The sequence below is a fragment of the Lynx canadensis genome, chromosome C2, assembly GCF_007474595.2.
Source record: "Lynx canadensis isolate LIC74 chromosome C2, mLynCan4.pri.v2, whole genome shotgun sequence".
NCBI classification, from domain to species: Eukaryota; Metazoa; Chordata; class Mammalia; order Carnivora; family Felidae; genus Lynx; species Lynx canadensis.
In genome coordinates, this window is record NC_044311.2 from 60,909,128 (window position 1) to 60,931,135 (window position 22,008).

At 35.5% G+C, this 22,008-nt stretch overlaps 1 protein-coding gene across 1 annotated transcript in view; it reads right to left on the reverse strand.

Moving 5' to 3' along the window:
• Window positions 1-335: 335 nt before the first annotated feature.
• The window catches only part of PDCD10 (programmed cell death 10), a 46,652-nt gene continuing 24,979 nt past the window's right edge, over window positions 336-22,008 (reverse strand). Inside the window, exons 3-8 of the mRNA XM_030328757.2 lie at window positions 17,783-17,836; window positions 11,964-12,081; window positions 11,191-11,317; window positions 3,802-3,880; window positions 3,414-3,496; window positions 336-817 (exon numbers count right to left, since the gene is read on the reverse strand). Coding sequence (XP_030184617.1) covers window positions 736-817; window positions 3,414-3,496; window positions 3,802-3,880; window positions 11,191-11,317; window positions 11,964-12,081; window positions 17,783-17,836 — 543 coding nt within the window. The 3' untranslated portion in view covers window positions 336-735. The remainder of the gene's footprint in view (window positions 818-3,413; window positions 3,497-3,801; window positions 3,881-11,190; window positions 11,318-11,963; window positions 12,082-17,782; window positions 17,837-22,008) is intronic.

A 22,008-nucleotide genomic window follows, 5' to 3' on the forward strand; every position in this document is an offset into this window, starting at 1 on the left:
CACAGAGTTCAAGAAGTGACATTACAGTGTGAAGACACTATAAACTGCCATTTCTTTCTCATAAGTTTCTTAAAACAGGTTGCAAAAATATTCAGTACCTCATATATAATAACTAACAAAAATATTTCCATTGGCTACTGTTTGCCCAGAGTGACTAAGGACCAAAAAATAGAATTCTTGTTGCTTTATTATCTGATAAACTGCTAGTAAGCTCCCGTTAGAAGTTCTTTAGACATTACACCAAGTTGTCTTGGTCTTCTGATCATATATATATATATTCATATATATATATATATATACATATATATATATGTATTTTTTCAAGTAAAGAAATGTTTAACAGATGTAAACTATTTATTGAATATTTGCCACCAAATATTGTTAAATACATTATCTTGCAGCATATCGCTTTCAAGTTAAAATGTCAAACAAACACCAATATTTACAATTCTTTTAAGGAATGTTATATAATGACACATTAAGGCGTAAATTCTTTTGGCTTATAATTCTTAAAAGAATGATAATAGCAAAAGTGATGCAAAATCTTCAGTGTGAGATTATGATTAAGCTACATTTTACAAAAATATGGTGTAAGATGGCAATAATCCCATTCAACATCCTGGATTAAATCCCTTCAGGAGGGACTGATAATTTATACAGTCAAACTTTAAAATTTACAGATAAAGGCAGTTCAATACTGCCACTGAGAAGTACATCTCTTAACATATACAACTTTCAGGCCACAGTTTTGAAGGTCTGAAGTATCAAGTTGGTTTGATGAATTAGTCGGTTGGCACTTATGAACACATTTATTGCCCTGTTTAAAAAAAAAAAAAAAAAAGCATTAATTTTACCAAAAAAAAAATCATCCTTTAAAAATATTTATACTTGACACCATCTGCTAACAGTAGCACTGAAATCAATTTAGGGGGAAAAAAAGAAAGGCAAGTTAGTACTGAGGATCTTATCCTTCATACCAGTTGGTACTGAATGCTCCTGCATCATTTGAAACTATCCTAGGAATTACTGCCCCCTAGTGGTTCTGGCTGGCAATAAGGTGTTGGGCTGCTAATGATAGGTGGCGCCTCAAAACCCAGATCTCATGGCTAGGTTGAACAAACTGGCCAAACAGGATTCAATGTAGTTTCCAGCTCCGATTTCATGTAAGTTACCAGAATAGAATCTTCTCCTCAAAGTCTCTATATCAATGGACATGATACTTAAGAAAAAAAAGTTAATTACTCGAAATCTGAATTATCCCAATCTCTCTTACCTTCTTTCAAAAACAAAAAACAAAACAAAAAACCAGGAGAATTCTAAACTACTTTTGAAATAAATCTACTTTTAAAATAATCATGTGGCTTCAATATTGAAAGCTGATGATATATAAATATATGTTCTTAGAAATTACTTTGTGCTGCACACATTTCTTCTATCAGCCCATCTTTGGGACAAAGAACTGATGCCCTAGTCCCATAGTGTGGTCTTATCAGTTTCTAAGTATCATAGCTAAAACTTGTATCTTTATCCTAGACATTTCTCAAAAAAGATGGACCAGAAAGAATTAGTGGAATTAATGCAAATACATCCCTCTATTGAAAGATGGCTCAAAGATCAGGTTCTGTTAACAGTTTCCAGTTTTGAGAAAGCAGGTACAAAACTCGTGGCACGTTATTCATACGCAAATAATTATAATTTAAAGAAGCTACTGAATGGAGAACTAGTAGTAGCAGGGAGCCTGAATAATCCATATGCAGAGTACGTAACTTCAGATTAATGAAAATTAGGCTCTAAAGGAATTTCAACCTTTCAATGTGCTTATTTCATGATAGTTCTTAATTAGAATCAGAAATAATGATCCCATCAAGTAAATTATTCTTTTAATGTGTTTTGGTTACTTGGGCTTAGCAGTGGAGACCAAGGAAAAACAGATGTAAGGTTATTTTCAGAACACACCTGCAAGCTTATTAAACTAAGTCGTCAAGGAACATTTCCCCTAGACTATCTGAACAGTAGTAGGGAATAACACAAAACCATTAATAAAATGTAGCTCAGTATCTTTAATTTATAATGTAAATGTAAATATTTCAACTTACTTGAACTGTTAAAAAATAACTGAAAATTAACAGACCATTCTAATGTATTTTATTGTTTTAAATATTATTATAATACTGTAATGGTTTGACATGGATTTAGGGATCTTTAAATTTCAAATGGCAGGATAAAATGTTAGAGGCCCCTGCCAGTTATAAATGAAATAATCACTACTTAGATGATTTTTCTGACTTTAAAAACAACGCCCAATTTACCTTTTTAGTATACTACTCGTAGAAGAACCCTGAAAGCTTCCCTCCTTCCACAAGTTAGTCACAACCTTTGCAGCACTTTTAAATCACCTGGAATACTTTTTTTTTTTTTTAAGTTTAATTATTTTGAGAGCAAGAGAGAATGGGGTAGGGGTACAGAGAGAGAGGGAGAAAGAGAGAATCCCAAGTAGGCTCCATGCTGTCAGCATGGAGTCCGACACGGGGCTCGATCTCACAAACTGTGAGATCGCGACCTGAGCTGAAATACAGGCGGAATGCTTGACTGAGCCACGCAGGCACCCCCTGGAATACTTTTTAAAAAGACTTAAACCCTAATTCCAAGCTAACTGAATCAGAACCTCCGAAATTGAGACCACGGCACTGGAATTTTTAAAAACTGAACCCAAGTGATTCTAATATGCAAAGTGCATTAAGAACCACTGCTTTAACTTTAGTTCTCAACAGACCTGGCAGCATCAGTATCATCTGGAAACTTCTTAGAAATGCAGATTCTTGGGTGCACTCTAGACCTACAGAATGGACAATCTGTTCTTTAATAAGCCCTTCCGGTGATTCTGAGGCTACTAAAATTTAAGAACCACAGCCTCAGGGGCTGGTAAAGTAGGGTAGTAAGCCAATCTCACTCCCCATGTTTCTGTATGGCTTGCAAGCTAAGAATACTTTTGTATTTTTAAACGGTTAAAAAAGAAGAAGAAAAATATTATGTAACAGGTGCAAATTATACAAAATTCAAATCTCAGTGTCTGTAAATAAAGTGTTGTTAGAACATGGCCATAATGCCACTTGCTCCCATACTATGACTGCTTTTGTACCGCAACAGTGGAGGTAAAGTACATAGTTCTGACAAGCCCAAGTCAAAATACTTGCCATGTGGCCTATTTCAGAAAAAGTCTGTCACCTTCTGCTCTCAACTAGTTATGACTGGATTATCAACCACACGCTATTTTTATAAACAGTCTATCTTTGTTACTAGTTAACTCGAGTATTAACAATATAGTAAAAGGGCGTAATTTACATGGTTTTAGTATTATATAAAACTACATAATTTAATTTTAAAAGACAAGGATGATAAATGACACTACTTACTTGCCATCTTTAAAATAGGTTTTCAAAGTATCACTGAAACTTTTGGAGTATTTTACAAATTCTTTCTTTTGGTGTTCAAGTGCCTATAGACATTAAACATAGTAAGAAACAAAATATTAAATAAGAAAAGAGAAATAACACAAAAGCCAAAATCAAAGACGGGAAGATTACACAGAATACAGAATGGACTTTATATTACGGATTAGAATTTTCAGAAGTATTTACTTAAATATATGTAACAGCATATTTTAATTCAATGACAAAACCAGTGGTTAATGATACAAAACTATTTCCCATAATCAAACCATCTTAGTATTTAATTCAATAAAGCAACTAAGTATAAAGCAACGTCTAAGGTGGTAGCTTATAAAGCTTCTACTAAACTTACCCTGCGGTTCTGGTATTGGTACTTCTTGAAGACATTATTCACTGTATCAAGAAGTTCTTTTATTGCACTAGCTATATCCCTGTTGGGTAAGGAAAAAAGAATCTCCTTTAAATCAGTTACATTTGGAAGAGGTTTGTCTCTGTGCATGTTTATTGTATATAATATATATAAATATACACACATATTTTAAGGATTACTAATCACGCAGTTAATGACCACACTAATCCTGCATCATGTGCAAACATCCGACTAGTAGTTTGAGTGGAGCTTTTAGCCCGTACCCTTCTGTGACCCTGACGTCTCTTGCACTGCTGACAGTTTGGTCTAGGTTTATTCTGCAACTTCAACCTTCCCAAATCAGTAACATTTCATTCAGCATTACTTACTCAAATTTTTAAGAATTATCTCTGCTTCTCATCTTTTCCAGTTATGATTTTTCCTTTCTCTGGCTAACGTAGCTAAATTCAAGCTACTATCTTCTTCACTTTTGCTATCTCATGAACAATTATATAAAATTTTTACACTACATGCAACTCCCTCCTATATTTACCAGCACTTCAAGTTACATATACCTCATACTCTGAATGTTTAAAATGAAATATTTCCTTCTCAGACTCTCTCTTTTTTATTTTTATTTTTTAATGTTTATTTATTTTTAAGAGACAGAGACAGAGTGTGAGCAGGGGAGGGGTAGAGAGAGGGGGAGACACAGAATCCGAAGCAGGCTCCAGGCTCTGAGCTGTCAGCACAGCTGAGAGGGCTCAAACTCACGAACTGTGAGATCATGACCTGAGCAGAAGTCGGACGCTTAACCGACTGAGCCACCCAGGTGCCCCATACATCTCTTAAGATATATTTACCTTCTAACAACTGCCTATCCTCCTCTTCCAAACCTTTGTTGTAATTATTTCCCTTGGAAAATACATTTAAATTTCTGAGAAAGGCAGTATCAGAATATTTTTTCTACTTTAACCCTTTTCAGCTATCATCCCTGGACTATATATGCAACAACACCTTCCTCTGCTTTTAAGGAGATAAAGAAATCAGTAATTCTTATGAGTTGAATGTTATTCTTATCCGTAAACCATTTTTTTTCTAAACTCTGGTCTTTTATATCTATGCCCTTTTCAATTTTCATCTTCTAACTTCATAGCAATATTTTTGGTCAAACTGAACTTAAACTTCTGCTATGCAAATGTAAATGTGAAGATATGAATTAGTAAGACATGAATCTAGACCATCCCAAAGATAATCTTTTATTACTGACTTTTTAATCACAAATGTCAGATTTTAGGTATTTCATACCTAAAACATTTCAGCTTTACTAAAGAAAAAAACCAAAAAAGCTCTGTGTCCAGATTTCTGTATGTGTTTCATAGATTTCCCATAAATAAGCAAGTGGGACGACTAAGAATTACAAGTATGCAGGATTTTGGTACAAAGGAAGTATTTTAGCCTATTCTGAAATAGTAAAATATTTTAATAAATATTTACTTATTACCTCCTGTATGTCAAACATTGATATCAGGCTGATACATTAAAATATGAAATATGCAAGTAGGACAATGAAGTTTACATAGAAATGGTATCTATCCACTCATTTTTTCCTCCTCTTTGCCTCTAGTTTAGGAACAGCAGTTTTAACTCATACAACAGTTCCTTTCATCTATGGTTTCAAGTAAGTTGACTCCTTCTGTATTGCTATGATGTGCATAAATTCATTACTGCTTAATAAAGTGATGTCACATGACTATGACATGAGAAAAATTATGATTTCAGAAAATAAATATTTGGAATGTACTTCAAATCCATAATGAGCCCATTTAAAACAGAACATAATGGAGCAAATTAGAGTGATCAAACAGGTGTTTATACAGAAGAACTTTGTAAATACTTTAATATTCTACTTTAAAGGAGGGATTAGGGGTGCCTGGGTGGCTCAGTCGGTTAAGTGACTTCGGCTCAGGTCATGATCTCAAGGTTTGTGAGTTCAAGCCCCGTGTTGGACTCTGTGCTGAGCATGAAGCCTGCCTGGGATTTTCTCTCTCCTTCTCTCTCTGCCCCTCCCCTGTCATGTGATTTCTCTCTCTCTCTCTCAAAATAAATAAAAATTTTTAAAAATAAAAATAAAAAAGGACAATAAGAATGTGCCTTCTGGGCTAATCAACAAGATGAATATATGCTCCATATATAATGACAATGGCTGGATTCTATAGGTCAAAAGAGCAGTGAGTTTCACCCACTCACCTCTTAGATAAAGCAAGGGTTTACTGAATAGCAGTGCCCCAGGTTTACTAATGAATATTGGGAAGCTATCTATATTTTAAAAGAAAACTTAAAAAATAAGCCCCCAGGTGATTTTGCTGATGAACCAAATTTGGAATCCAGTGTTTGGGAACCTAGAGCTTAGAACTAGGCCATAGAGTTTCATAAAGAATTCTATGGAATGATCAAGGCTGTTTATCCCTAGGCCTGCCCTCCTCTACAAACAATCTGTGGTTGGGGCACCTGGGTGGCTCAGTCAGTTAAGCATCTGACTTCGGCTCAAGTCATGGTCTCACGGTTCATGGGTTCAACCTCTGTGAGCCCAGAGCCTGCTTTGGATTCTGTGTCTCCCTCTCTCTCTCTGTTCCTCCTCCACTCACACTGTCTCATTCTCAAAAATAATAAACATTAAAAAAATTTAAAAACAATCTGGGCAATTTATGTCAAATATTACATCATCTGTATGTACACAGAAGAGTTTTTTCAGTTAAGGCACTAAGGTTTGCACCAGGGAAGCTAAACTGTATTAGTAGTTAAGGGTCCATTTCCAACAAGAGAAAATAATCAGCCCTAAAAAATACTTCAGACAATGTAACAGATCAAGAAATGGAGAAAACCTGAGGATAAAATAACTCCAGTGTAATTACAAACAGTCTGGAGTTAAGTGATTCTGTGAAAAGGGACATATAATACAGTTACAATAGGAAGGAATTTTAGCAATTTGTAGCTTTTAGTAGGGCAATTTTGGGGAAACATACACTTGAAAGAGAGGACAACAAGCATCAGACGAAATATAAACATACACCTTATCCAAAACTTGCATGGAATAGTAGAGCTTTTAATCATGTCACCCAAATTTATATAACATATGTTTATGTGAACACTTTAAAGGAAGGAAATTCCTATGCTGTATGTTTAGTTTGGTCTAGACTGGACAACTCTGGAAAGGCTATTCTGAAGCCATCTGGAAAACCAAACTCGTGAATTTTAGCATATAATTATGCAAATGAAGATTATAAAGAGTGAATAGATCAACGCATGGCTTTCTGCTTTATTAAGGTACAAGTCTCTACTAGTCATTCATTAGAATGTATCAGACTTTAAAAAAACCCCTATTAATTAATTTTATTAAATATTTGTATAAGCTTAACTGTAGTCAAACAGAAACATTCATTAATCAAAAGAACTTTTAACGTATTTGTTTGCCGGATCATTTTTCTAATCATCTCCATAGAGAAAAGGGGGAAAAAAGCCCTATAATACAATGCAACATGTGCTGTAAGCATATGTGCAGTTCTGTGTGAAGCACTTTGTGTATGTCATTTCTTTCAATTCTTGCAACTGTCACCCTCCTCTTCAGACAGAAGCTAGAAAGACAGAAGCTAATAAGCAATTTAACTGAGGCCACACTGCTAAATACTGGAATAGAAATTCAAACCCAGGTCTGCTAACATACACAAAAATACCTGGATATTTGTTAGTGGACAGGAGTCTTTTTTCTACTTTAATATAACCCATGAAATCACATGTAGTACTTGGTTTACCAAGTACATTTGATACAAATTTATTGAAAAATATTGCTAAAATAAATGAAGATAAAACTACCTCAAATATACAAAAGTAAAATATTTTAAAGAAAAAAACAGTAACTACATAATATGTTGTACCTGAAGGATAAGCCATTTTTTAATTTTGGTGTGATTTTATCCACTAATTTGTTAAACAATTAACCATGGGGACGATATGTACCAAAATGTATCAATCTATATCAGTGATACAAATAATTACACCTTACCTATCTATATTAATTCATACATGGTTGAATTTTAGTCTCAGAAATAATACATATTATCAACACAAACTTTCCATGGCCAATTATACCTCCTCAAACGGTTAAGAAATAAATGTGAATCGCCAATATTCTTAATTCAGTCATGCTGGGCACACTCCAGAAAACAGAACTGAAATATTAATACTGCCTGATAAATGAGAGACAAGCCCCTGATTCGGCCTCTGTCAAGGATTATGGACAAGACTCTTAGGCTCCTGACCTCGATTTCCTTACAATTAAAATGTGGTTGTTTACAAAGTGTTTTTCAAACCTCTCTCTCCACAGCCACAGTGGGTTTAGCAGGGATGCTTTGGGGACTCCACAGAGGGGAAAGATGGTGTCAAAGTAGCAGGATGAGGGTTCTGGGCCTATCATATCTACCCCAGCTTCAACCACAACACTGTTCTCTCTCTTACCTACCGGAATTCTATATTAAGATGTCCTTTATCACACCTCTTCCAAATGGTAGAAACTTTTTTTTTCAATCACCAGATTAGATCAGCATTATGCATCTCGGATTGGGAAGCAGCAGAGAAGACCATGGAGCGAGTTTGCCTGGGTTCAAAGCCAGATCTACCAACTTACCAGCTCTGTGACCTTGGAAAAATTACTTAATTTCTTCACTTGTTATGGCAGTGTTATAATAAGTTAATACACACAAAGCACTTAAGAAAGCACTGAATACATTATTCTAAGTGACTGCTATTACTATGAAGATGACATTGATTCTATAAGCTTCTCCTTCAATGACCTGAGGCAAAATCTGCCGAAAATATTATTTTTAAAATGTCATATTTTCATAGAAACGTAGCAGAGATTATAAGCAAATATATGATCAAAACACATTAAAATCTTATTAAATTTTTTTTGAAAATGCCAAAATAAGTTGTTTAAAAAACTGTGCTTCAGATCACTGGCAATTTATCCTTTTATGAGCTAAAACATGTTTACTTTTTATTAGACTAAAAATAAAATTTCATGCACAGTTGACTGTCTTCCTTTTTCACATATTAAAAATAGTTAAAGGAAGTTGAGGCTTTCCTATAAGGGTAAAATATCTACCTTGGTATTTGCTCCTGTGACATGAAATTTGGCTACCCAATGAAAAATCTTTCTCATACTTTCAGGTTCTCAATTAGAAGACCTACAAGAGGGGCACCTGGGGGGCTCAGTCCACTGAGCATCTGACTTCGGCTCAGGTCATGATCTCACAGTTGGTGGGTTTAAGCCCCGTGTGAAGCTCTATGTTGACAGCTCAGAGCTTGGAGCCTGCTTCCAGATTCTGTCTCCCTCTCTCTCTGCCCCTCCCCATTCGTGTTCTATCTCTCAGTCTCTCAAAAATAAAAAATGTTTAAAAAAAAAAGGGGGGGGGGTGGAAAAGAAGACCTAAAAGAGGAGGAGTGCTCCTTGATAGCTGGGTTGGGTGCCCAACATGAACCATTATTTTCTAAAATGGGATACTCCTCTCCCCATACCACTCAAAATAGGTGCCCAAACCAGCTAAAACAGCATTTTGTAATGTGAATTGCAAAGAATACTATTTCTAAGAGATGAATGTTATTATTTACTTTCAGTGAACCTCTTTATATTCTTCAACGATACGATGTATGTGAACAGACACCTTTCCAAAGAAGACATCCAGATGGCCGACACATGAAAAAATGCTCAACGTCACTCATCATCAGGGAATTACAAATCAAAACCACAATGAGATACCACCTCACACTTGTCAGAATGGCTAACATGAACAACTCAGGCAACAACAGATGTTGGCGAGGATGCGGAGAAAGAGAATCTCTTTGCATTGTTGGTGGGAATGCAAGCTGGTGCAGCCATTCTGGAAAACAGTATGGAGGTTCCTCAAAAAACCAAAAATAGAACTACCCTATGACCCAGCAATTGCACTACTAGGCATTTATCCAAGGGATACAGGTGTGCTGTTTCAAAGGGGCACACGCACCCCCATGTTTAGAGCAGCACTATAGACAATAGGCAAAGTATGGAAAGAGCCCAAATATCCATCGATGGATGAATGGATGAAGAAGATGTGGTGTGTGTGTGTGTGTGTGTGTGTATGTGTATGTATATATATATATATATATATACACATACATACATATAATGGAGTATTTCTCGGCAATCAAAAAGAATGAAATCTTGCCATTTGCAACTATGTGGCTGGAACTGGAGGGTATTATGCTAAGTGAAATTGGTCAGTAAGATAAAGACAAAAATCATATGACTTCACTCATATGAGGACTTTAAGAGACAAAACAGATGAACGTAAGGGAAGGGAAGCAAAAAGAACATAAAAACAGGGAGGGCTCTTAAATATGGAGAACAGAGTTACTGGAGGGGTTGTAGGAGGGGGGATGGGCTAAGTGGGTAAGGGGCATTAAGGAATCCACTACTGAAATCACTGTTGCACTACATGCTAACTTGGGTGTAAATTAAAAAAAATAAATTAAATAAAGATAGGATGTATGATGATGCAGCGTCTTCCAGAAAAACAAAAAAACAAAAAACAAAAACCTGAAAATCTTTCCTTGTCAGCATTTTCTACTTGTGGTTTCACTAAAAGGTTGCACTAATAATGCCATTCTAGTTATTCCCAATTTTCTTCATTTTATATCCAGTCAGGTTGAAGAAAATTATGAGACTCTTTACTCATCCGGAAATCATGTTTGGAGTTTCCCCCTCATTCTCCCACCCTTTCACCCCTGAGGAAAGTGCCCCTGGTTTGAGAACCACTACTCATGGATGATCCTTCTTGCTGCTGCTCACCAGTCAGCCTTCTGGCCCCACGCATATTCTCAGTCTAATTTAACCTGTATCCCAAAGGTAAGGATTTGGAGGTTTACGATTTGGCAAATATTAAAAAATGCTATTCAAGCCTAAGAGTACATTACTTATCTTAATGACTTATGCCATTTCTGAAACAAAAATAATACTGGTATCCTCTGTTACCGATACTATAATTTATCCAACTTCTCTATTCACTTTAATCTGACATTTACATTTTTCAATTATTTTCTATAGTTCAAACTGCATTCCAGTTTATGTACATTTCATTCACTTTTTATATTAGCATTCTAAAAAACATTACATTCTAATGCCAAATACCACAGCTTAAAAGTTAATAATAAAAAATACAGCATTTAAAAATTTCAAGTTTGATTTCAAATTAGCATTTCAATTTAATATTAATGTCATACCAAAATAAAACACCTAGAATTAGTGGTTCTTTTGAAGTATTTTCAAGAAAAGAAGAACCAAAGCCAAAAGTTGCTTACTTGATTGTCTGCAGAAACCTCACTCGGTCATTGATCTCATCTGGGATCTTACTGAGAATTTGTTTAAGTGCTCGTGCCTTTTCGTTTAGGTCCTGGAATTCTGGCTCTGGTCGTTCAATCATATACTCTGACAAAATACATAATAAAAAGCATCATGCAATTCCCTGCCAAATTCAAGTACAAGTATTCCCAGTATTGGTTAAAGAGGTGTGGCAGAGTGAGGAGAGAAAGGCCAGATGATTAGGAAAAACAAGGTTGCAAAAGCAAAATTCATTAAAATTCAACTTAGTTCGGAAATAGTATTAGGGTCTTCACTCTACAAGTGAAGTATCAGAAGATGAAAGACCAAACATTTTCCATTTTGGGATGAACGGAAATCCCATGAATCTTAAATAACTAAACAAACGTCTCAGTCAAGTTTATCAGGCCTCTGAAGCTATACTTGACACAGAAACCTTAAACCTTATGACATTCATAACAAATATAATGGCAACAGATATCTGTCAATGGGGTAGATGAGTTTAATAAAAACCTTTATATTTAATATATCAAAACCCAAACAACCTACTAATATCTTCAGCACATTCTTGAAATCTCACTTAAAACACAAACATAATTTACATTGATTTTTTTTCCCCACTATCATCACAATAATAATAACAGTAAGGAAGGGAAGGAGAAGGGAAGGGGCGGGAGGCCCTTTTGTCAAATAAAGATCTGGAGGAAATGCTTTTCAATAACTGTAAGAAAAGTAAACAAGACTCTCTGACTACCTTCTACATCATCAGCTGCCATTCGAAGAAGGGACTCTGTGAAGTTAACTTCTACACTTTTTTTCTCTAAAATTTTCATAATGATGTCTTGCGTGAGTCCTGGATTTTCTTTTTCAGCCTATAAAGAAGAGAAAGCTGGTTTTAAAATACGGAAGCTCAGTCAGCATTTTAAAGCCAAAACTTAATCGTTTAGAACCTGCTGAGAATTTCTTTCAGTGATCAACTTATGAGGGCAGAAACCTTTGTAAAGTAGGTGTCCTGATGGCATTCACTTATGTTTCCTCAGAGCTTATGCACGAGGTTTCTTGTTACAGCCAGGGTCTCTTTTGCCATTTGAACGTAAAGTACTTAACACTTCCTACTTCTCCTCTACGCTCACTTGCAATCAAACTAGTAACAAAAATAGAAATAAAGGTTATATATATTTTGATAATCCATCAATTACTCTTTTCAGTAGCTTAAATATACTAAGGATAGTTAGATTTTTTTCTCATTAGCTAATATTCCAACTTGAGAATCAAGTAATACTTATGTTACCAGTACTTTGCAGATCCTTGGCATTTAAATGAACAGTAAGTCAAGAAAAACAAAAATGAAACAAAAAAGCAGGGTTCCCTTTGCAGGTTTTATTTAAGCTATATAATCCCTTAACTACTTTCCCACATAATGATTTTCATTTCCTATTTTATTTTTGTAGCAAGAATATTTCCTTTTGTAGCAAGAATATTTGTAGCAAGGATAATTTACAGAACATCATTTCATCCTTTTGCTATCTCCTGAGCTTGTCTCACTAATGAGTTTGTATTGGTTCTATGTTACTTACATTCACCAGGGCACTAAAATCTTCCAGCCATTTCAGGACTGAACATAGGAGTTCTGAGCTTATCAAAGTTAACTTTCTGATTTGGGTCTTTCCCAGTGATTTTTGTCCCATTTTACTATTTTTAAAAATTTTGTAATGACATTCTAAGTTTGTTTTAAGATGCCTGTCAATTTGAATCATTGTGCTGATCATTTCTTATCATTTTTGCCCAATATTAAACGGCAGATAGAAACACCATTTATGATCATAATCGGATAGCGATCTATTTACTTCCTTATGTGTCAAGCACATTTAACCTCTGCCTTTACAATTCCTTTCTGGTATCACTGCAGATCTAGCTTTCTTCTGTTCCTATGCTCTTTCCATTATAACATCTTGTTTTTCAAGTACCAAACACTGAAAGGTTTTCGGATGGAATGGGAAAAGAAAATATGCACATGTATCTCAATCCTGGGACCATTTTAACTGCCGTCGTATGCTACTTAAGGAAGTCATTTTCATAGATGATTAATAACAATAAAGTGTATCCTATGAATTCACTCCCTTTATAACCTGTTTTGATTTTTCCTTCCATGAGTATATGTAAGATAGAATCTGTTTTTAAAATACAAGACTACCTTTCGAAGAAAAATTGTATAAATATGGGTTAAGATGGTATCAACATTAATTTGGTGAATTGTCACAAAATTATATACACTATGTAAATAAGCCCGTATTTGATAACAGTGGTTTATTTTCCTTCTCTGAGTAGCATTAAATTGCCTATATAATGCATTGTTTTAGGAGGCAGGAGCGCATTCCCCATCTGCTCACAAAAAGTTTCAGCAGGAAGACAATCTCTCTCTGATTAAGTTATAATACGGTGCCAAAAGAACTAAATGCTGACAGTCTGAGAATAAAGTTTCCAACATCAAGTTGGTCTGGAAACTGCCCAAACTGGAGCATTACAGAAATCTTGCAGAAGTATCGAGCCTTCTCAGTTCACAAGTGTTCTTAGTGCTAAGAAATATACCTTAATAGTGCTATGTATTAAGTAGTTAGGTTCAAACAACTTAATAAGTACTTGTGTTCTTCTAACAATGTAGTCGTCTTTAAGAAATACATAAATTGAAAGAAGAATATTTTCTTTAATTCTTAAATAACCAAGATTACTTGCTACTGAGATATATGCACCTGTTGGGCACTGCACAATTCTCAAATGTTGGAATCAGATTGGACCCTGCCCTCACTTCCTGTTGTATATTGATTTTCTTGTGGTACCTGCTTTTTCTCACAGCAATGGCCAAAATTCCAACCTCATAAAGATATGACATCATTGAAAGGAATAGGGCTTAATCTAGTATGTTGGAATTGCAAACTACTTCAAGCTAGCATAGTTCACAGGGTCTAACAGATGTTTAGCATCACTATGTTCCTTTAGATGTTTAACATAACTCATGGCACCCATCTGAGTTTGCTGTGGGGACGCAGGGTGCCTAGGCACATAGCTTAGGAATTACAGTCTTAGTATCTTCTGGCTGAAATCCTAATTAAGCTACTTACTTTTAATTTTAAATGCCTTAAATCTACCCAATTCTTCTGACTGACAAAATAAACAGATCTATGCTTAAACTGGTGACTTTATCTATCTATATCTTCAGGTCTGCCCCAGAATACAACCTTGCATTCTATGGTTGTCCAATTTTTATAAAGAACCCAACTATGACAGGAAACTATCCTCAAAGGCAGTAACATCCACTCTTGTGATTCAGTGATTCTCAACAGCAAAACCTATCAGAACTTTCCAAGAGGAAAAAGAACCAAGGAGAACAGGTATCTTAAAAGATAGTATTTATTAGTATTTCATCTTGGGAGAAACTATTTTAATCCTTTTTCTTGTGATAATAATACAAATAAATATTAAACCTTGATAGATGACACTGTGTTGTGGTCAAAGAACTGGAAACACAGGCATATATATTATGGATATTAATAGGGATATATTGGGTGAGTGAGGCTTTTAAAATCTTTTTCAGGGGCGCCTGGGTGGCTCAGTCGGTTAAGCAACCGACTCTTGATTTGGGCTCAAATCTTGCAGTTTTTAAGTGTGAGCTCTGCATAGGGCTCTGCACTGTCAGTGTGGAGCTTGCTCAGGATTCTCTCTCTCTCTCTCTCTCTCTCTCTCTCTCTGCCTCTCCCCCTCTCTCAAAATTAATAAACTTAAAAAAAATTGTCAAATAAGTTCTAGTTTTAAAAACACAAAATCTTCATCTTTTTAAGGCACGCCCTTTTAATTCCATTGGAAATTTAACAAATTAAATTTGCTCAGTCGATTAAGCATCTGACTTTGACTCAGGTCATGATCTCAAAGTTCTTGAGTTCAAGCCCGTCCTCGGGCTCTGTGCTGACAGCTCAGAGCCTGGAGCCTGCTTTGGATTCTTTGTCTCCCTCTCTCTGCTCCTTCCCCTGCCCCTCCCCACTCATAATGAGGGTCTTTCTCTCTCTCTCAAAAATGAATAAACATTTAAAACATTAACAAATTAAATATGATCATAATGATAAAATCAAGGCAAACTAATTTGTTTTCCTCTCAAAATAACTTCCACTTTCCCCAATTAAGAATCAGTGCCAAAGCTAATAAAATTTATCCATATGGTAAACCAGATCTATCATAACCACATACTTTAAACACAGTTTAAATTGTACTTTAGTGTTAAAACATCAGATTATATATAAGTATATTAAAAGAAAAAGCTTAACAAAATTATTTTGTCTCTTTTAGAAATAACATTGAGGATATCATCTACTACTTCAGACAGAGTCCTCTTTATGATGAGCAGGAGAAATTTCTCTCTGTTCTTGCTATCAGAAAAGCTGAAAAATGGACTTTTGCCTTATCAATACTATATTGTCATTTTTTGTTGTTTTTTTTTTTACATTTATTTATTTTTGAGAGATAGAGTGAGACAAAGTGAGAGTGCGGGAGGGGCAGAGAGAGAGGGACACACAGAATCTGAAGCAGGCTCCAGGCTCTGAGCTGTCAGCACAGAGCCCGACGCGGGGCTCGAACCCACAGACTGTGAGATCGTGACCTGAACCGAAGTCGGACGCTCCACTGACTGAGCCACCCAGGCGTCCCTCAATACTATATTGTGAAATAAGTTGCCTTTCCTTCCCTTCTTTGGCCACACTGAAAATAGGTTGAAAGTCAGCTTAAAACAGTTTCCATCATGCCTCCCTAATGACTAAATATGCCATTCCAAAACCACACCAAACTCAAAGAAAAAAAGAAACACAACACTGATGGTGTTACTTGATTCATTTTCTTCATTAACCCAATGATTTGTCAGAACATATTTTAATTAAGCTACTATGTACACATATACAGGCAGTGCATTTTAGAGTATTAATCACATCAAAATAGCTCTAATCTAATACATACAATGTAAATTCTTATGGTGAGGTAGGAGAGATGTCTAGTGACATAGTCTATGCTACCAGTTAAGAGTGGTATCGATAGGGGCGCCTGGGTGGCTCAGTCGGTTGGGCAGCCGACTTCAGCTCAGGTCATGATCTCGCGGTCCGTGAGTTCGAGCCCCGCGTCGGGCTCTGTGCTGACAGCTCAGAGCCTGGAGCCTGCTTCAGATTCTCCCTCTCTCTGACCCTCCCCCGTTCATGCTCTGTCTCTCTCTGTCTCAAAAAAATAAATGTTAAAAAAAAAAAATTAAAAAAAGAGTGGTATCGATAAACTAATCTTTGTCATAAAAAGAAATCAAGCTGGATGGCATTATGGTTTTATTCCAATAAAACTTAACTATACATTTTTTTTCCAGATTTAAACATTAAAATACTTTACCTGAAATATAAATTATCTTAGCTACAGACAGAAACAAATACACACAAAGTAAATAAAAATTAAAGATTTGGGCACCCTGATATGTACCGGGAAAGGAAGGGGGATGAATAAAGTTTTATATGAAAGACTGCACCCAATATGTAGGATAGGGATGTCCAACAGAAATATAACTCAAGCAACAAATGTCATTCATTGTAATTTTAAATTTCCTAGTGGCCACATTAGAAAAGTAAAAAGAAACACATGAAATCATTTTAGGAGTACAACCAAAATATTACCATTTCAGTATGTAATTACTATAAAATACTTATTGCTGAGTTATTTTACATTCTTTTTCTTGTACTAAGTCTTCAAAATCTGGTGTATATTTTATACTTGGAGTACAACTCAATTTGAACCAACCATATTTTAAGTATTCAACAGCAACACGTGGCTAGTAATTATTAAATAGTACGTGGCTAGTAATTATTAAATGTCTCCAAATCTGGAGACAATGAAAAAGTTGACTCTAAGTGACTCAACCGTATAAGGAAAAGGTATCCTTAATCTGACCTACACACAGTTCTTATTTTCCCATCAAAAATACTGTTTTATACTTAGGTTCTGTAAGTAAGCAATATGAAAAACATATTTTCAAATTATAATTTTACAAAAAGCTTTTTTTTTTTGATATTTTTGAGAGAGAGAGAGAGAGAACATGACCGAGCAGGGGAGGAGCAGAGAGTGAGGGAGACCGAGAAACCGAAGCAGGCTCCAGGTTCCAAGTTGTCAGTGCAGAGCCCGATGCAGGGCTTGACCCCGCGAACTGTGAGATCATGACCTGAGCCAAAGTCTGTCACCCAACTAACTGAGTCACCAAAAGGCTTTTATCAAGTCAAATAACAGGAAAATAAATTGAAAATATACTCTAAAGCTAAAGAGAAGAGACTCCAAAGAAATTAGTTTCAAAAGCATAAAAGTGATAAAAAGATGAATGCTAAGGAAACAGCATTTGTGTCAATTCACTTTTTGGAAGTGTTTTAAGCTTTAAAGAGTACACTAAAACAGACCTGAGATAGCTGAGAGGTTTTCACTAGAAGGAAATAAAGTGGCAATTATCACATGATATTCAGGTTTATACGTAACATACATTTTAATCATAATAAATTATGTGCACCTCACCTTAATGAAAGCTGCTCTCAGTGTCTGAGCTGCAGACAGGTTTACTCGTTCTAGCTGTAATAAAAATTTTAAATCACTGTTAATATCAATTTTCTTAGAAAAAGCACATTTCTGATATTCCACTCTATAGTAATCACACTGATACATCCATCATTTGACTAACAAAAACACTTGCTAATTATTCTAAATCACCATAATTCTTCAAATACACAGGCTATCTAAAATTTTCATTAGAGACCATGAGAAATTAAGGAATATATAGGAGTTTTTCATTGAGAGGAGAGGAGAGGAGAGGAGAGGAGAGGAGAGGAGAGGAGAGGAGAGGAGAGGAGAGGAGAAGAGAAGAGAAGAGAAGAGAAGAGAAGAAAAACACACTCGGGGCACCTGAGTGGCTCAGTTGGTTGAACTTCTGACTCTTATTTTGAGTCAGGTCATGAACTCAGGGTCCTGAGATCAAGTCCAGCATAGGGCTCCCTGCTGGGCATGGAGCCTGCTTAGGATTCTTTCTCCCTCTCCCTGCTCTCTCTCAAAATAACAAAAACAAAAACGAAGACAAGCTCTACTTTAAAAGTAGATTTAAAATAAGCATAGAATACAAAATAATATTAAGTCTCTACAGAAAGAATAAACATATTTACTTCAATTATTGAAAATGGGATTCAAGATCAATTCTCAATAGTCTATTGCAAGTACATGGTAAGTTGGGTGTGCACCGAATATAAAATGATCAATACCAAGAAAACATTTATTTAAGATTCTTTGCATTTTACTCCTTTTTAATTATTTTACAATTCCTCAGCCAGGAATTAAGCTGATGTTAGTATATTTTATTAATTAGAAAATAGCACTGATAAAAGGTTTGATACTAAATAAAGACTGTGGATCATCTGTCTTCTATGTTACCGGGATTAAAAAAAAGGTTACCTAAAATACTGTCTCAAAAGTTGAATTCCAAAGCTTTTAATTTTAGTATCAAAATGTGAGGTTTACAATTATGAAAAGTAAGTGTCCTTATCATATACTTTATAGAATTCATTTTTCAGTGAGCCAAAAATAAATAAATAAATAAAATTTCATTAAAAAAAAAAAAAAAAAAACGCCATTTGCTGGGGCACCTGGGTGGCTCAGTCGGTTAAGCATCCGACTTTGGCTCAGGTCATGATCTTGCAGTCTGTCAGTTCAAGCCCCGCATCGAGCTCTGTGCTGACAGCTCAGAGCCTGGAGCCTGCTTCGGATTCTGTGTCTCCTCTCTCTCTGCCCCTTCCATGCTCATGCTCTCTCAATAATAAATAAATGTTAAAAAAAAAAAAAAAAAGCCATTTGTTGAAGAGTTAGCTGCTAGGCTTAAAGTAACTACCTTTGGTTAAATTGATATTCCTTTGGTCTCTAAGGATTGGGCCAATTAACTCAGTAAAACTCAATGTGTATATATATGTGTATATGTGTGTGTATATTTTTGAGCTTTATATTTAAAAAAAATTATTAATGTCCATATCTGAGAGAGAGTACAAGTGGGGGAGGGGCAGAGAGAGGGGGACAGAGGAACTAAAGTAGCTTCGCCCCCACAGCAAGCAGCCCAATATGCAGCTCGAACTCACTAAGACCATGACTTGAGCTGAAGTTGGACACTCAACTGACCGAGCCACCTAAGTATCCTAAAGTATGTATTTTTTTACTGGGGACAATATTAAATGTTCAAAAACAATGTAACTTTTATAGATTTTTATGCAAGTGGAATATTTTGACAAAAACCTTATGAACATAGCATATTTTGCAGTAAATATTCCTTTCAATCCTTGGAGGCAATAAAATGTAACTTTGCCTTTATAAACAATATAAACATACATACATGTATTTAAGGAATGGCCTACACTTTATTTTCTAAACAAGACAGAAATGCCAAGAACCTTATCTCCCTACAAGTTATGCACCTGAAACATAAGGCAAAAACAACAAAATCTGCCAAGATAAATACTTTATCTCCAAAAATAAATAACAGACCATTTAATTCAGTATTTAGCTTGGCTTCTACAAATCCTGTAAAACTAACATCGCCGGGAAGATACAAGGGAACCACACAGGCAAATACAACAAAGAAGCAACTATGTAAGTTTATAAAATTAAAGAAAGTATGCTTCCAAAAATGAAAACTTCTTCCATGGAATTCATTTAATTATAATGAATACTACTTAAGATTAAAATAACAATACAGCTCTTCTCAAGTTCTTGTGCAAGGGAGGGAGAGGCAGGCAGACAGGATGAATGTTTTCCACTCTGATAGGAACCATTTCCTTATTTGGGTTTACACCACACTCTGACCTCTTTCAGCAAGTCAAAGGTCTGAGTCAGATGTGTACCTTCAAGTGTCAGCATTATTATCTCTTTCTGTACTGGTTGTTATGTGAAAGGGTCAAGGCAAGTAAAAGAGGCCCAGAAAATTCTGTGAAGAAGTAATAAAAGTACCAAGATAGACATCAGCATCTCTGGATTTCTAGATTAAGTTTACATAAGTGTATCTTAGAAAAGAAAAGGAAAAGTCAGGTATATACTAAATCAAATCTGTGAGCTGTGAAGCACCTCACCAGAACTCTGCTGGGAGTCATTTTGGGATACATTATATACCCACACAACTTGTAATAAACCCACTAGGCTTTATTACTCATATGATATCCACATTGCCCAGGGAATACCAGGCATGCAGGCACATATATATTTTTTGAATTGAACTTAATCTCTCATCCATAAATTTATCTAAATTGTTCTTGAATCTATTTATAATTTCAGCCTGTAATACTCAGGCAGCAAGATATGTTTTTATCTTCCCGAATAAAAAGTGCTTCCTTTTTAGATCTTTCACTTGTGATAGATGATTTGATTATAAAATCATGTTCATCCTACCTTTCATGACAATGTAAGGTTCTGTTGTATCCTAATGACAATTATCATTTACTTAGCACCTGTAATGAACTTTGTTATATACAGTATTTTTATAGAGTATCTCATCCTCACAATCTGTAACTAGCGATCATCATCTCTATTTTAAAAGGCAGAAATTCAGTTTGCATAAATTTACCCAATGTTCAGTAGCTATAAGTACAGAGCAGAATTCATAACAGTTCTGTCTGGTTCCAAAACCTATGCACAAGCCACTAATGCCACCCAGCCTCCCTGAATTCACCCTTTGCAGACTGGCAGTCCCCCTATCATTGAACCTCTTCAACTACTTAAGAACTAACAAATTCCTGAGTTTCTACCATGTGTAAGGAGGTCAGTGTAACAGATACAAAGAAATAGATTATAGTCCTGGAACCCCAGAAGATCAATTTAAGTAAGCCACTACACGGACACTGATGGGATCACTATCAGTTGAAGTAGGAAAAAAGTCTTAATGAAAGAGAGATCTGAATGGTCCTAAAGAGGGTATCCTCTTAAAATCTTCTTCCTTGGCTATTCTCCCACTTATGTATTTCTTCAGGTTGGTAACACATGGGGGTGTAAACACTGTATGTAAGTTCAGAACAGAAAAGAATTTCCATTTTGTTTCCAATGCTTTCATTAATTAGCCCAGTTGCTTTTTCTAGCTTTTGAGATAACAGTTGTTGGCTAGGGTATCTTTAATGAGCCAACATCCATCATTTCTTAGCTGTAATTGATAGTGCACACACCACATTTTGAATTCTAAGGAGGAGGAAAATATGATTACACCTTGATTAATGGATATCTATCTGGACAAGGAGGGACTTCCCTTGGGGCTCAGGCATCTAGGATTTCCATGTCACCAGTAAAAGGGTAAAGGAAAAAAAAATGACCACGAGAGAAAGGGGTACATAATATCTCATTTCACCAAAAACATAAGGACAAGTGCCTCAAGTCCTACCTAGAGGGTTATGATAGGCTGGGTGAAGCTAACAGCAAGGCTCACCTCACATCCTGCCTACTCTCAGTTTTGTGAGCTCCTCCTGGAACTTATTTTTGATAGCTTCTGAGAGCACTTAGTACTAACTGCAAACTTTGCCTTAGAATGTTCATGAAAATATTTCAAAAGGTTACACATAATTTTGATTCCATAGAGAGCTCATTTATTACATTGGTCCCTCCAAAAGTTATTAGTTCTTTCCTATACTTCCTTTTCTACGTATCAACCCAGTCTCTTACACCCATAATAAAAAAAAAAAGAAAAAAAATCCATTTAACCCTTTGGTTGCTCAAGTTTTACAGGTCTTGCA